At 36.3% G+C, this 15,314-nt stretch overlaps 1 protein-coding gene across 2 annotated transcripts; it reads right to left on the bottom strand.

Annotated features, from left to right (window-relative positions):
- Positions 1-519: 519 nt before the first annotated feature.
- LOC147874868 (medium-chain acyl-CoA ligase ACSF2, mitochondrial-like) lies at positions 520-15,102 on the bottom strand. 2 transcript variants are annotated; one of them, XM_087358428.1, is made up of 15 exons: positions 14,694-15,102; positions 14,380-14,519; positions 9,975-10,152; positions 8,520-8,648; positions 7,822-8,048; positions 7,358-7,475; positions 6,978-7,073; positions 6,602-6,750; positions 5,688-5,856; positions 5,160-5,264; positions 4,672-4,820; positions 3,585-3,726; positions 2,513-2,623; positions 2,049-2,172; positions 520-1,042 (listed from the first exon to the last, which is right to left on the bottom strand). In XM_087358428.1, exons 2-15 carry the CDS (start codon positions 14,397-14,399, stop codon positions 996-998), a joined length of 1,764 nt encoding a protein of 587 aa, XP_087214554.1. In that variant the 5' UTR covers positions 14,400-14,519; positions 14,694-15,102; the 3' UTR covers positions 520-995. The 2 variants fall into 2 exon arrangements, with proteins under 2 accessions (XP_087214554.1, XP_087214559.1); XM_087358433.1 differs by lacking the exons at positions 14,380-14,519; positions 14,694-15,102 and adding an exon at positions 11,619-12,070.
- Between the last annotated feature and the right edge of the window lie 212 nt (positions 15,103-15,314).

Below are 15,314 nucleotides of genomic sequence, written 5' to 3'. Positions count from 1 at the left end.
TATTAAAGCACTGACTTGAAGTATTAAAAAATGGATTTAATTTATAACCTGTCAACCTACAAGTCAATAAGAAAGGGTTAATGAGACCCCAGACTTAAAAAGGTTGAGGAACTCTTAGCATGTGGTGCTATCAGCACAATTAAATTTTAATTTCACTGTTTTACTACATCAGAAGGATGCTGACCTTATCTTCATATGGTGGATTCTCCTTTCACATGACGCTTCGAGAATAACACAGAAATATAACAAATGCATAGCAGATAAAATGCCACTAATGCAAGAAGACCCAGCCACTGTACCATAAAAATTAACCTGGTGTTGAGGAAATGTGATAAGCAAGTTTTGTAAGGCTAAATCATCACTGATATCAATATTCTCATAAAGGACACTGGGTCATTTAATGCAAACAATTCAAAATAGAAAAAGGAACTTGCATGGGACAATTGTGCAATTCACTTCACCTATAAATGGAAGGTTGTGTGAAGGTATGTGACTTTTTGATATTTCATAATTGTAAAATGAAAAACAATACAGATTATATACTTAGTTTTGAGGTATACAGAGTTTACAAATTAGATTAGGTTTAAGATTTGTTAAATGTGTTGAGAATTAGAAGTACAGCTAAACTGGTTATCATCCAATGAATGAATGAATCATTCAATTAATCAATAGCTGGTTAGTCGCAATATGACCCAATTCTCTGCCTTCTCCATCTCGATGGAATATTTGATAAGATAACGTAACCCTGTATCAATTATCCACAATTCACAAAAAATTTAGAATAACAATTATAACAACAAAATAAGGACACACATCCCTGTGTTAAAACATTGTTTTTTGTTAATAACTTCTCTCAAGGTCAGTAAATAAAAAATGGCCATTTTTTACCATAGTAGCTTCTGGATGGGTAACGATGAATGTCGTGTGGGCAGTTTCTGTAATTCAGAGCCAGGTGGTGAATACATCTGCAGTCGCATCATCCTGAGGACAGGGCACTACGAGGCAGGTCGAGTAGTTGCAGCTCTGGACACTCCCTCAATTCCTATGGAGCACATCAAAATGAAACATAAATCCTACAAGTTTTTACTTCTGTTTGATATGGATGACTGATATGAATTATGGGTTTAGAGTATGCTTAACATTATGAAAAGTCCTTAAAAAGTGGTCTGAACAAAGGAGTAACTTAAATATTTGTGGAGAAAAAACAAATTAAATTATTTAAGGACCTTAGATAGCATGTACAAAACATATCGAAACATGTACTTTCTCATTATGATGACTGTCTGCATCTGATGCTACGATACATCAGATGCCTTATCTAAAGGTACAATTTGGCTGCACGCGACAAGCGACCGAGGCAGGCGACAGAGACGGGAGACGGACACATCGCAGCTTGTCGCCACACACTTTTGAGGTGACGACCGAGACATGCGGCAAAGTGTTTGTTTTCTTTGTTTTGTTGAGACATACGTGCACATATTCTGTGAAAAATGAGTACAAAAATGCTTCTAAAAAGGTTACTCGAAGAAGATGATGTGTTGCTGTGTTATTTGTTGCGAAAGAAACAAAGAAAACCTATGAGTTCAATATTCAAAACCAGACGTGAAGAAGGATCTTTCTGTCTGTTAATAAAGAATCATTTATCATTTTCTGCTACTAATTCTACCAATTGCTCATCTTCGTCACCAGTAAATTTAATTTCTGCCATTATTTTACTCAACAACACACGTGCTGCCTGAGCCCGTCGCGAGACACTATTGGTCCGAGAGCGGTCTCCTGTGCTTTGTCTCTGTCTCGCGCTCATAATTGTACTTCATACGATTGTACAGAGAGCAGACAGGAAGCGACCAGTCTCGGTCTCGTAACTCTGTCGCCTGCCTCGGTCGCTTGTCTCTGTCGCGTGTAGCCAAATTGTACCTTAATACTGCAAATGAACTTTACTATGGAAACTTACCCATTATCTACGTCCCCAAAGTACCACCCAGACCCTCACCCTGATCTTGTCAACCAATAGGAATTCCCTGGGTTTGCTTTTCAGTGCAACTCACCTGGTACTTGCTGGATCTCTCTTACTAGTGCATCACGAAGAACAGACTTCATAATCTTCCCCATTGATGTCTTTGGGAACTCTGTAACGAACCTGATGTGCCGGGGAATTCGATACTCTGAAATCTGCAGTATCAATACAAGCCAAGTTTATTGAAACATATACAGCTTAAGTGGTTTCAATTATAGTTGTTGCATAAAAATTCATCATACAAAAAAATGGCCTCATGAAATGCAAAGGATTCTATATAATTTTATACTGACCTCATAGATTTCTCATTAATTCAAGAAGTAGCTGACTTACCAAACGGCCAACCACTAGCCAAAAAATATCCCAATAGCCGAACCGATTAACAACAAAAATTTAACAACCAGGTCAATTAGCTGACCAGGCAATAAATCTGGAAAGATTAGGAGACAGGTTTAGGATTCCTGCCATTAAGTTAGTATACAATGAATCTGTCACCTTGTCCTTGCAATAGCTGATAATGTCTTCATCAGTAAGGTTGATTCCACTTCTCAGACGAAGATACAAGCAGATATCCTCTCCAACTTTTGTATCTGGTACTCCAAACACCTGCATATGACAACCATATTACCAAAATTAGGTCAGCTGAATTGCAAAGGAGAAAGTGAACTCTAAATTCCTGGCAGATGCAGGATATGTGATAATATTTTTATAACAGCTGTGGTGCTCAGGGATATGATAAATCTTGTGCCACGTAGAAATATAACAACATTATAACCCAGCGTGATAAACCTAAACTATAACTTCGCAAACTGTACAGGTGGAACTAATGGTGGTAAAACCTCTAAGACTTAAACACTCTATATGACGTATTTAATTTTAGTGACACACACAAACTGTTTATCCGCTAAACAAAAAACATCAGCACCACTTTTTAAAACGGTACATAATTAACTGATGACATGTATTTCTAGCAAAAGGCACAGCAACTGTTTTAAATCTTAACTTTGGAAGTGTCTAATGAAGCTAATCTTGTAATTGACAATTAGTGAAATGACTAGAGTACAAACCATACAGTTTCATAGTTGGACCAACAGTCAATATATATACGGTGTCCTAAAAAAGATGCATACACATTACATTATGGTGGCTGCTCGTAGCTTCACGATCACCACAGTCAACTGCGCCACAAAACTAGCAGTGGTCATTTTGAACACCTACGCTGCGACTTGCTAATTCTCCAAGTGCCAATGCTGACATATGCAATGGTTTAGCTCATTAAAATGTCTTTCTCTATTTCATTGAATATGTGTATACATTTTGCTGGGACATCTTGTACACAAAGAGGCTGAGTTAGAGATCCACCTATAATATCACCTTTCTGGAGATGCTAAACCAGTCAAAGAACAGACAAGCATACACTGCCTCAATGTAGGAGGGTTCTGAAGAAACAACACAAAATTTTCTGAGGATTGAAAGTCTCAGTCATTCAACACGAAGTCAGTAACTTCAATGACCAAGCTATCTTTCTCACAGCATCACTGAACAAGTATTTTTATTCCTGTCTTACCACAGCCTCCAGGACATCTGGATGCTTCAAGAAGAATTCTTCCAATTCTATTGGAAAAATTTTATCAGCAACTGTGACAATCATGTCCTTCAATCGGCCCAAGAACCGCCCATATCCATCCTCATCCAGCACAAATTTGTCCCTGCAGTTCCACCAAATTAAAAGTGTATGAGTAATCCTTTAAGCTGAACTATCAAGAAACAGTCTCACAGAATGGCTGTCACACTGGTATTTGTAATGATAAGAAATTACAAAATACGAGCATAAGAGTCAGATGGCTTTCATCGGCATTGCGTGCATATAAGAAGTCTTTAACACCTGCCAGTTGTTTAAAAAATGTCTTATGGAAACAAATGTGATGGTAACATAACATTATGTAAGATTTGAGGTTTTTACAGCGGTGAGTATGAAGATTTCTGTCTTCTGGGTTGTTGCGCTGTGTAGTCTGGTCGATGTTAACCAACGTTTCAGAGGTCATACTGTCTCTGTCATCAGAGTATGAAGATTTCTGTCTTCTGGGTTGTTGCGCTGTGTAGTCTGGTCGATGTTAACCAACGTTTCTGAGGTCATACTGCCTCCGTCATCAAGGCGATAAATATCAACCCAGAAGACAGAAATCTTCAAAATAACATTCCTTTCCTTTATAAGAGAAGTAAACTGGGCTGAACTGTGTAAGAGTTTTCTTAACCGGCAGGCAGTACAGTACAAATACTTCACTTTAGGGACTTACTTCTAAGGGAGTATGGAGATTGCTTTAGTAATAACTGCAGATTGAATTTGGGGAGTTTATGTGTGGTCATATTAGTAAATATAAAATAATTGATGCTTACTATGCCCTTTGTATAAAATAAATTGCAAGCCAAAATTATATATAGTCAAACAAGAGATAATGGCTTGATTAGTGGTGCACAGTAAAACTCTCACATCATATACACTAATACAGTAAATTCATGGTAATGTTTCCCAGCAGATTTATAATCATGTTGCCACTACGATCTCTTCTGCTATCATTCCCATCTCACAGCCACAAGGAAACAAGAAACTTTACTATTTATGTTATATATGCCACAGCTGATATAATTCTTACCCGGTTTTGGTCCATCCATCTGGTCCAATCAACTCGGATGTCTTTTCTTTGTCACCCCAGTAACCCTGCATGACTGAATAACCTCTAACCCAGAGTTCTCCTCCTGAACCCACTGGAACCACCCGCCCATTCTCATCCACAACTTTTGCCTGTAAATTAATAAATTACTTTATGAAGATGGATGTCTGGTCAGTTGTTCCGTCATTTACTGATGTTACAGAGGTGCCTGACTGATTAAACAATACATACATATATAGTCAAATCTTTCTCTACGTTACTTCTATAAGGTTTGTGCAAAACATTTTCCATTTGACATTCTTTTAAAGCTACAGTGTAAAGGCATGTTTATGTGACAACAGCAATGGCCATTTGGGTTCTAGAAAAACAGAAAATTTAACGTATAGCTGAATAACTGTCAGTGCTCAATAATAAACTGTATAAAGGAGTTAGTAATCCAAAAATGAACATAAATATCAGTAACTTCTGACCTCCATATGATCGCAGATACTTCCTACAGTTGAAGTCATCTTGTCCACGCTGTCACCCGGCTTGCCCAAGCAGAAGACAGATATTTCCGTCATCCCATACAGTGGCTGTGAACATAATCATGACTAGCACACTGACCGACTGACTACATACTAGCAGAATCCAAAGGTACAACACTCTTAATATCAAAGCCCAACACCGGAACAGTTCAGCACAGGCCACTTCTTAAAAACCTAGTTTTAATATTTTCCTCCAACATACTCATTCTTCCAAGTGACCAACGCCTAATAGTTTCACTACCAACATTCTGCATAATTTTCATATGTTCCCATCCCAACATATCTGCCTTGCTAAGACTACGCTAACAATACTAGGTAAGTTGTATAAATTGCTAAATTCTTCATTATGGAAAATCCTCCATAATGCTGTCCTTAATTTAGCATATGTGACTTCCTAAAACTAAAACTCCTGAATTTATTTAATTTTGAATCATTTTAAAACACTCTACACAATAAATCCCCTTCACTCACACAGACTCGCTTGATGTTAAGTGTGTCCAACATGCCCTGGACTATCTCCTTGGTGCACAAGGAACCCCCAACTGAGCCCACCCTGAGTGTCGTCAAGGTGATGTCAAGTTTCTTGGCATTGGCTATCAGGTCTACATACAAGGATGGAGAACCAATAATGTTGGTACACCTGCAAAAATAATAGCAATGCAGCTGTTTTCTATCATTTAAACTAAAGAGCAGCCTTTTCTTATTCACGGATAGCTTATGGCCGTGAAAATTACTGAACGCCACAGCTAATAAAGAACTGAAGCAAAGAAAATAATAATGTTTTCAAAAAGTGCTTGGTTTAAGGGTAAGATATTATTAACAATGAATTATGCACATATTTCTTATAATACATTTGCAACGATACATCAAAAGTTGTAGGCTGGATACTTCAGGGTTTTATCTTGTGCTGTCCTTGATGTTTATTTCTGATACGAGTCTACTACTGAGAGCCTAACCATCTACAGATATACTGAAACTAGAATAACAAAAGAAAACAAATTTCACAGTAGACCATTAAAAAACAATTCAGAAGTTTTGGAGATGAAAAATGCTAACAGACAGACTCACATTATTTTCCTTCAGTAAAGAAAGTTTGGATAATGTCATGAAACAAGCCAAAACTATTTCCTTCCACATCTTCTGCAAATTCATCATTTAAAATAATACAAGCATTTAATACTATGCAGTTGAGATAAGTATAATTCAGCTCAAAAACAATCAATCAATAACTGATAAATTATTGAATAATAATACTGCAGACAGAATTTTATATTACAGAAAAATATATGAAGATAATCCGCGCATTTATGGCTTCACAGATGTCTATAAAACATACCGACTAGTTGTATGTCTGTGAATTAAGTAATAACAACAAATACAATTACCGTTCTTCCTTAATAGCGGCCAGTGTTTTTATGGGATCAAAAGTAGGTGCCGGAAGTACTACAGTGCTGCCATAGCAGAGGCCACAAATAATACCACCAAGACTTCCAGTCACATGACAGAATTGTGGACAAATTACATGCCTAGTTGCCTGCGACAAAGGACAAAAGTAGAAATATGAATTATTTTAGTTGTTATTGTAAATTATATGTCTTAGGGGTTTAGAGATATTTTCTGATAAAGATGGATTTCTGATTAACAAAAGTTTTACTGTATCAGTTGTTTGCAATTCCTTTCCTTTATCTGTCATGCACTGTCAATGAACGTTGCTCGCATACTGTCATTAACATAGATATTATACATATATATCTATACAACCTCTGCATTAAGTTCCAAGTATTTCCCTGCGATGATGGCACTGTTGACCAGATTATGGTGGGTTGCCAAAGTTGCTTTTGGAAAGCCTGTTGTCCCCTGGATTGAAATAAGAGAGGAAAACTGAAGCATTTGCATGATACATAAATGACGTATCAACATGAAAGGTGAATATAATAGTCAAGTACTCTTATGACTACAGCAGTGCAACGTAGAGTAGCACAGTGGTCCAAAGCACTAGTTACTTATACACTTTCTAAGAAGTCTTTGAATCTAAGGATAATGTAATGCGGTATTAGAGCATTATGGCTGTTTTATATTGCATTATACTATATTATTAACTTATTTGTGAATTAATGATGGCTGATTCACAAAGTTCTTACAGAAGAATACTGGATGGTACAGCCATCATCAGGCTGTATGAGAGTCTGTAGTGCTGCAATTTCCTTCAGAGATTCAGGACTTGCTGATGATATAACATCATCGAACCTGTGAGCTCCTCTGTAACGAACATATCAATGAACACCAATTCAGTACAGACAAGTAAAGATACATATTGTTATTGTATTAAATATGTATATATTTATTTTGGATATGAATGTACCTACTGAAATGCCATTCTTGATATACCATATGACAAAATGTGTGACATCAAGAAATCTGTGGCCACTGATGTGTATTAGAACTTTAATGAAGGGAAAAAAAAGGGAAATTATTTTGAAAAAAAAATATTTATATATTCGGAGTGTCCCAGGAGGAAAGATCAAAATTCTGGGAGGTCATAATATCAGTCATTCTAAGCAAAAAAGTGTCCTATTCCGAAAGGTTTCCGAGATACTGTACTTACCGGTACTGCTCAGAGCTTATGATGATCACAGACTTCAGTGATGGAACTTTAGCACTTTCCAGGCAGACTCCAGATTCTGGGCAGCTGACCAGTTCAGGTACCACAGTCTGCAGTATCTTGTAGCAGCTGTTGGTCTTATAGAACTCTGAACAGATAAGAATTTTGATGCCCACTTTGTTGAGACTGTGCAGCAGTTCAAGTGTCTGGTAGGCAGGGTCAATCTGAACCTGTGAGGTATTATGCAGACATTTGTCGATAACTGAGTGACTGAATCAGTCACTAACAAACCAATCAGCTTACACACTGATTGAGCCACCAAAGCTACCCCAAATCACAAGATATGCATTATGAACATTTACTAAACAACCAGATAAGCTGACAGCCTTTCTGGCTAGGCAGAATAACTACCAGATTACGAACTTACGAACCAAAACCAGCCAACTGACTCTCCGATACTGGTACCCACAGATTCAACACAATTAATACCAACGCTACCCATTAAGCATAATCCCAAGCTAATTACATCAAGTTTTCATTCACACAACTTATTTACCTAGCACAAACTTTTAATAGTATCCTGAATTTCTTCACCAGATGAATAAAAACATCAAGGGTTACACTGAATAATGAAGTCATTTGCTGGTTTGGACATGCATTAAAGCTGTTACTGCCCTAATGCTATTCTTACACCTACTCACAGGTATGAATCCACCCCTTGCTGCTGCCAGTCTGGAAATGTACCACTGGCTAGAGTTGGTGCCCCAGATTCCCAGTCGGTCACCAGGGTTGAGTCCCAGCTGCAGCAGCCCTGCAGCAAGGCGGTCTGCCTGAGAACATTACAGAACGATTTATCTTCAATGCAAAATTATGTAAGATTTATATCATATCATGTATTGAGAAATGTCCTGCAGAAATAAATATTTAACATTAACTGCATTCAACAAAACTGCTTACATGTCTTCAGATATAAAACCATCTGGATAGCATTTATTACTTTTACAGCCATACAAAATCACCAGATAGAAGTTAAGAGAGTCAAATCATTTATAAGATATTGTAGGTGCGTCATATTGTGATTTATTTAAATAGTATTAAAAATATATTAAAATTGGCCGTCAATCACAATATAAGATAATTAAAAGATTAAAATATCATTTTTCGTTCCGTATCGAGTACTCGATTTACATATGGAACATTTACGACATGTTTCGGCTATCATAGAGCCGTCATCAGGTGTTATGTTATAAACTTTATAACTGAATTACTGATTTTTAATGCTTTTTAGTTTTCATTTTTCTTATCATTTTCTCATCCTTCATATTGTATCTTCATCCGTTGTTGTGTCACATGTCACTAATATAATTGCATGTCGGAAACCAGCCACGATCCGATACAGTATACCTCCAATCTCTCCTAATACTGCTGCGATATTACTTCTCGGTTAAGTTTATATGATTACTTTCATCTATTTATTTTGTTTTCTATATTCAATTTTCATTAATAGTTTTGAAACCTTTACTTCACAGTCCAATATACACAACATTGGCATCACTACGACATGCAATTATATTAGTGACATGTGACACAACAACGGATGAAGATACAATATGAAGGACGAGAAAATGATAAGAAAAATGAAAACTAAAAATCATTAAAAATCAGTAATTCAGTTATAAAGTTTATAACATAACACCTGATGACGGCTCTATGATAGCCGAAACATGTCGTAAATGTTCCATATGTAAATCGAGTACTCGATACGGAACGAAAAATGATATTTTAATCTTTTAATTATCTTATATTGTGATTGACGGCCAATTTTAATATATTTTTAATACTAGTCAAATCATTATTTCCATGAAGTTAATGACTCACTCACTCAATGTGTCACACTGACTCCAATGATGGACACTGAATAAGTCTCCAAAACATTGCTTTTGAATTCAGCACTGACATGGGTGATTGAGAAGATTTTATAGCAGAAATTATTTTTGTTTATGTGCTGTGTGACATCTGCAGTGTGGTCATTTTTACATAATTCTGCATGCAATAAATGAACAACAAAACCAATAAGATACGAAAAGAATGCACAAAACACATTTGAAAAATATTTGTGCTAAGACCCTTCCCTACTTATTTCTGATGAAGCGTACCTTGTTGTGTGCTTCACTGAAGGTAATGCGGTGACCCTGAAAGACAGACACTAGTGCCTCTCTGACACCCCAGCGCTTTGCTGCAATCTCAACCAGCTGTCCGACTGTCAGGTAGGACAAAGGTTCCGTCCCCAATTTGTGCCAGTAGCTAGGTTTATATCCAATGTATGATGTGTCCCTGTATACATGAAATTCTGACATCATGGCAACTTACATGCAATTTTCCTCATGTTGGCACATAATGAGGAGATAATCTAGAAGCTTGTTGGTTCCAATTGCAAATCACTCATTAAATTTTCATTAAATTTTGTATGATATCACAACAGAAGTTGTGGGGTGATATTATTTTGGCTTGTGTTATGCAGAATTTGGTGATAATGCGTGCCACTGGTTTTTCTGAAATTTGTTGAATTCCGGTAGAATGACCTGATGATATAAGAATGAACCACTCACTTTAACATTCAGTAATTATGAATTTTACTCATAGAATGTAATTACAGGTTTCATATAAATTTCAGAGTAAACAGTGATTATTTCCTTAAACTGTATTAACGAAATAATCTTTGTAATGGAGATGTACTGTACTTTTCCTTGAGACAAAAGCTGAATTTTTAAGTTCTTAGATGGATTTCAAATTTCAAAGGACTAACGGTCACGCACATTCATTAGTTATTATTGACTGTTTAAAATACAAAGACAAATATTGTTGGAACACTGAAATTTCAGGGGAACAGGCTGTCTTCATCTTTCTGAAGACTACATATTATAATAACAGGACCAGACGATAACCGGTGTTTTCAACATGGTATGGCCATTGGCTATCCCCCTACGTGCAGTACAGTGGAGGTATAGCTCCTCTCTTTCTTGACCTTTCGGCACTATATGGGGGTGAGTGGTCAGCATTATGCCCAGGCCACACTTTACTCCCTGGGGAAATGATCCCCGTACCCATTGGACAGGAGGCTGGGTGGGCCCAAGAGCCAGTCTGGACGCAGAGGCTTGAGGAAAAATCCTCAGTCCCCGCCTGGGATCGAACCCCAGTCGCCCAGCTCATAGCTAGTCACTATACTGACTGAGCTACGCCAGCTCATGTTATAACAACTCAGAAGTCTACATAGTTTGAATTCTCACTGCCATAAAAAACTTGAAATCCCTTATACTGCCACAATTCGAAAAGCAACATTTTCGGCTACTTGAGAAATAAGTTGCAACTAGCAAGTAAAATGCCATCGGTAACAGCCTTCAAATTCACTTCTTGGGCACTTCAGTTTTTCTAGACTGTAAATCATGCTTTCATTTTTTAACTAGCCTGGATTAACATCCTTTTAAGGAGTAAAGTCTACCCTTCTCTTGACGTGTGATGATTTTTTTGTAAAAGGCAAATATAAATTTATAAAAATAAACAACTATAAATGTCCACAGCAAGTTATAATCTGCCAGAAATATCCAAACACCTTTTTAAAGGACTAACAAAACTATCCATGACCTACAAATGGAAAAATTCTCCTTTACATCATTATCGCCATGTACAAATAGCAAATAAGAAGAATGAAGTATTCCAAAATCTTCATAACAATTAAGAAAATGGTGATTTTTAGACAGTTTATGTAAAATACTGATACAAATCTCAAATATATTTCCTACTTTAATATGATTTCAGCCATCCTAACAGACTTAGACCATTCAAATAATAGAGTGGTAGATTCAAATCTTGCTCCGTCATCCTTCGAATGCAGAAGCTTTGCAATAGGACAAATCTCATGTTCAAAGAATACCCAATAAAGTTAAAAAGAAACACATGTACAAGTAATTAAAACAGCACAAGAGCATAAATAAAATTAAGTTACATGAATCAAATTACATTTTGTCCTCAGAACTACATTTGCGCATATAACACACAAGGTTATCAAACATGATAAAGAACTGACCATCTTTATTGCTTATTTACATGTTGTTCTTACTAATCATCATAATAATATATAGTTTTTACTGCTGTTATTATTATTAGATTTAAAAGTAAAGGCCAATGTTGCCCAAATCAAAGACGGAGACAAAATTAACATGGAACTACAAATTTATTGCAGAAATCTTTGCAGATTATTTTTCTTATATTTTAACCCTCCCTCATATGTTAATACCTTGAATAAATATGATTTCACTTCTTCTGAGTTTTTTTAGTATTCCATATATTTTTTATGCAAATGTTAAATGGGCAACTCAACAAAATGTAACAGACTCAATAATATTCCTAATTTTGCACCTATTCAAAACGATTCTGTTAAATCAAAATCTATCTTAACTAACTCTGTTACTTACCTCAATGTTTTGCCATCTGTCCAAACTCAAAATCCTGAATACTCAGAAAACAACACTACGAATTGAAATGTAGAAAAGTGAACTACCATACGATGAATTATGTGACAATACATAAAATAATTCATGTTAGGAAATATGTTGGTTCTTCAATTACACCTGCTATAAATGAACATATATACTTCCAAACATTTTATAAATCCTTGCTTTTGGTTTTTCATTTTAATTACATTTTGCATTTTAATGACAGTTATTTTACTGTAATGTAATGATAAACCAAATGAATTAAATTAAGGATATTATAAGTTTCAAGATTTATCGACTTATTACATGTTTTAAGGTATTGCTTTACTTAATTAAAATTCGATGCTAAATCTGACAGCACTCATAACCATTATTTTCGTCCATCTATCATGAGTAACCTAAACGGAGTTACAAAGCTGAAGACTGAACCGTGGTTCCAATATTTCATTGTCACCAAGCGATAATGCCATCACTTGATTTAAAGGAATTCCTGAAAATCTTTATATTTGTAGACGTTTTTGAAATTAACCACCACCACTGCACAGATGGCCATCACAACAAATGTTGAGTAATGGCTCAAATTATGTTGGCACAAATTTTATCATGACGTAATTACAACTTAGATTTTTGTATTCTAACAGCAACAAATGAGGATACGATTGACAGAATATGCAGCATTGATTAAAACAGTTCCAAGTGCATAAGTATTTTGGTAAAAATAAAACCTCTAGCAAAAGATTAAATTGGAGAATAACATGAACAAAATAAATATCAGATATCTAGGGCTTAAATTTGTAGCTTGGAATCATCTGCCTTATGATATCGTCCAATGGCAGGCGTGTGAAACAGCGATAAACTTTTGAACTGCATTGAAGTGGATATTATTTTGAGCAGCTGAGAAGTTATCGACCTTTCATGGAATGTGCTGTAAAACTCAACTAGTTTGTCTACATAATGGAAAATTAAATAAGATTTTAGAGGGGAAAAAAACAGGAAATAGTTTTGGTATTTTGATGTTATCGTTGGGCATAAAATGTCATCTGCAGAGACAACATCTTTCAATGTGGCCTGCATGCGTGAACGGTTGATCAACTCTGCATACGAGCGACAGACACAATTACTTTTTATATCGTAATATGAAAGGTAATGAAAGGAATGGTAGCAAAATCAAGAGGAAAAACTAAGTTCTCATTCTAAGAGTTTATTGATCCTATAATCAAATCACTTACCTTCAGGGGCGGTACAAGGATATTTGGCACCCTAGACAATCCTTTGTCCTTTCGCTCCCCACCACTTAACTTCCGAAAATCAGTAATATTATGCATTTTCTTTTTTTGAGATTTAGTTTATATGATAAAGGAGAATGATAGGGAATGCACAATATCACTGCTCTTCAATTTATGCAAAATATGTACTAAAAGACACACAAATTAAAACTTAGAACCTCGGAAGACACAACTAACAACTAAAACAAACCATAAGGACTAAAAGGGCCCATTCACGAGGCAATCTCCTTGTCAGGAAATGTGCCGAATGCTCGGTGTCGACTTCAGTACAAAACATATCAACCATTTGTATACAATGCCATATACTGTTGGCGATATATTACAAAAACGCGAGAAAAAACAACACATTACGCCGAAATTTTAGAAAAGGTATCAAGGCGGTTTGTCTGCATTAATATTCTCCTTAGCACTTCCTTTCAGCACCCTACAACTGCGTAATTTCTTTTTCGCGAGAGACCATGTTTCACATCTCCATAAATTAGCACGTAAAATTATTTCCATCGTTATGTTATTTTATACGACACGGAAGATGAAAGATTCTGAACTGAACGACAGCAACGTCAACAAAGAAAAAAATCGGCCACCGCATTTCTTCGATTTTTTAAGACGCACTTAATTTTTCCACATTTTAGCATTTCTGACACCGGAGTGCGTCTTACAATCGAGGAAATGCTGTAATATTGGCCTTGAGATCAAAGTGTCTGTACTGGGTTCAAATCCAGCTGCTCGCCCAAGATCTTACTCGCCGTAAAAACTTCAAAACTTGACATCAAATCACTTACTTGTTAGCCATCCTGTTCATCTCACTTTCAGTGTTATCGACAAACTGCTGTGTTCACAACACCCAACATCAAATCTCGCAATGTTCTTTCATTCCTTTAATTTTATATTATTTTCTTCTGTAACTCGCTGCCCTTCTTTTCTGATAACAATTTAGAACGTTATATTAACCCAGTGACACATAAACAAACGAATCATGAAGCCTAATTGTGGTCTTAATCGTCACCGAAACTGCTATCTTGTAAAGGTCAAGGTATATAACACGATAAAAAAACTGACTATAATTAGGATATCAGGCAATAGCTTTTGAACTTACCAACTGCACAATTACGTCCATAAAGTTTTGTGTTGTTTGTGTTACACTAATTGCGTACCTTAAGTATAGTTATAATCCAACAAAAGTAAAAGTACAGGTGTCTCTGTTACATAACTAAGCAGAAGGCCATGACATGTAGAGGAGTGTACGCATAGCTCCACACAGTTTATAATATCGACACTGGATGGAGGTGACGTCTTAGCTTCACGCCACGGTCGCTTTGCCCCCCCTCGACAAGTTATGCGTTTAATATCTCATATTGTTAGTGTCTTACAACTCAAAACGATAACAATTAGAAAATCAATAAAAACTTCATGAGGTCCCTTCAATAAAGTTCCTCTCAAATCAGCGCGGTGTAAAGTTAGAAAGTTATAGCGTTTGATACAGGAGAATTACGCATGCAGTGCGCACACCTGCATTCAACGCTGTATCGGACCGAGTTGCTGCCGTTCCCGCAAACAGCGCTGGTGTCAGAAGCTTAAAACAACAGCACGCTGTTCATTTATTCACGGGATATCTCGTTCGACTCGTGGTCAATGACGAGCACTCTCGCTTTTACCTGCACCTGGTCTATTTTACTCTGACACCGTGACAATTCCACCACATGGAAGTTTTCTCATT

The sequence above is a fragment of the Zootermopsis nevadensis genome, unplaced genomic scaffold, assembly GCF_977971745.1.
Source record: "Zootermopsis nevadensis isolate Lab colony 2312 unplaced genomic scaffold, Znev_1.0 Znev_ptg000003l, whole genome shotgun sequence".
In the NCBI taxonomy this organism is placed as follows: domain Eukaryota; kingdom Metazoa; phylum Arthropoda; class Insecta; order Blattodea; family Termopsidae; genus Zootermopsis; species Zootermopsis nevadensis.
The sequence above is the reverse complement of the archived record's forward strand: the minus strand, read 5'-3'. Positions and strand labels throughout refer to the sequence as shown.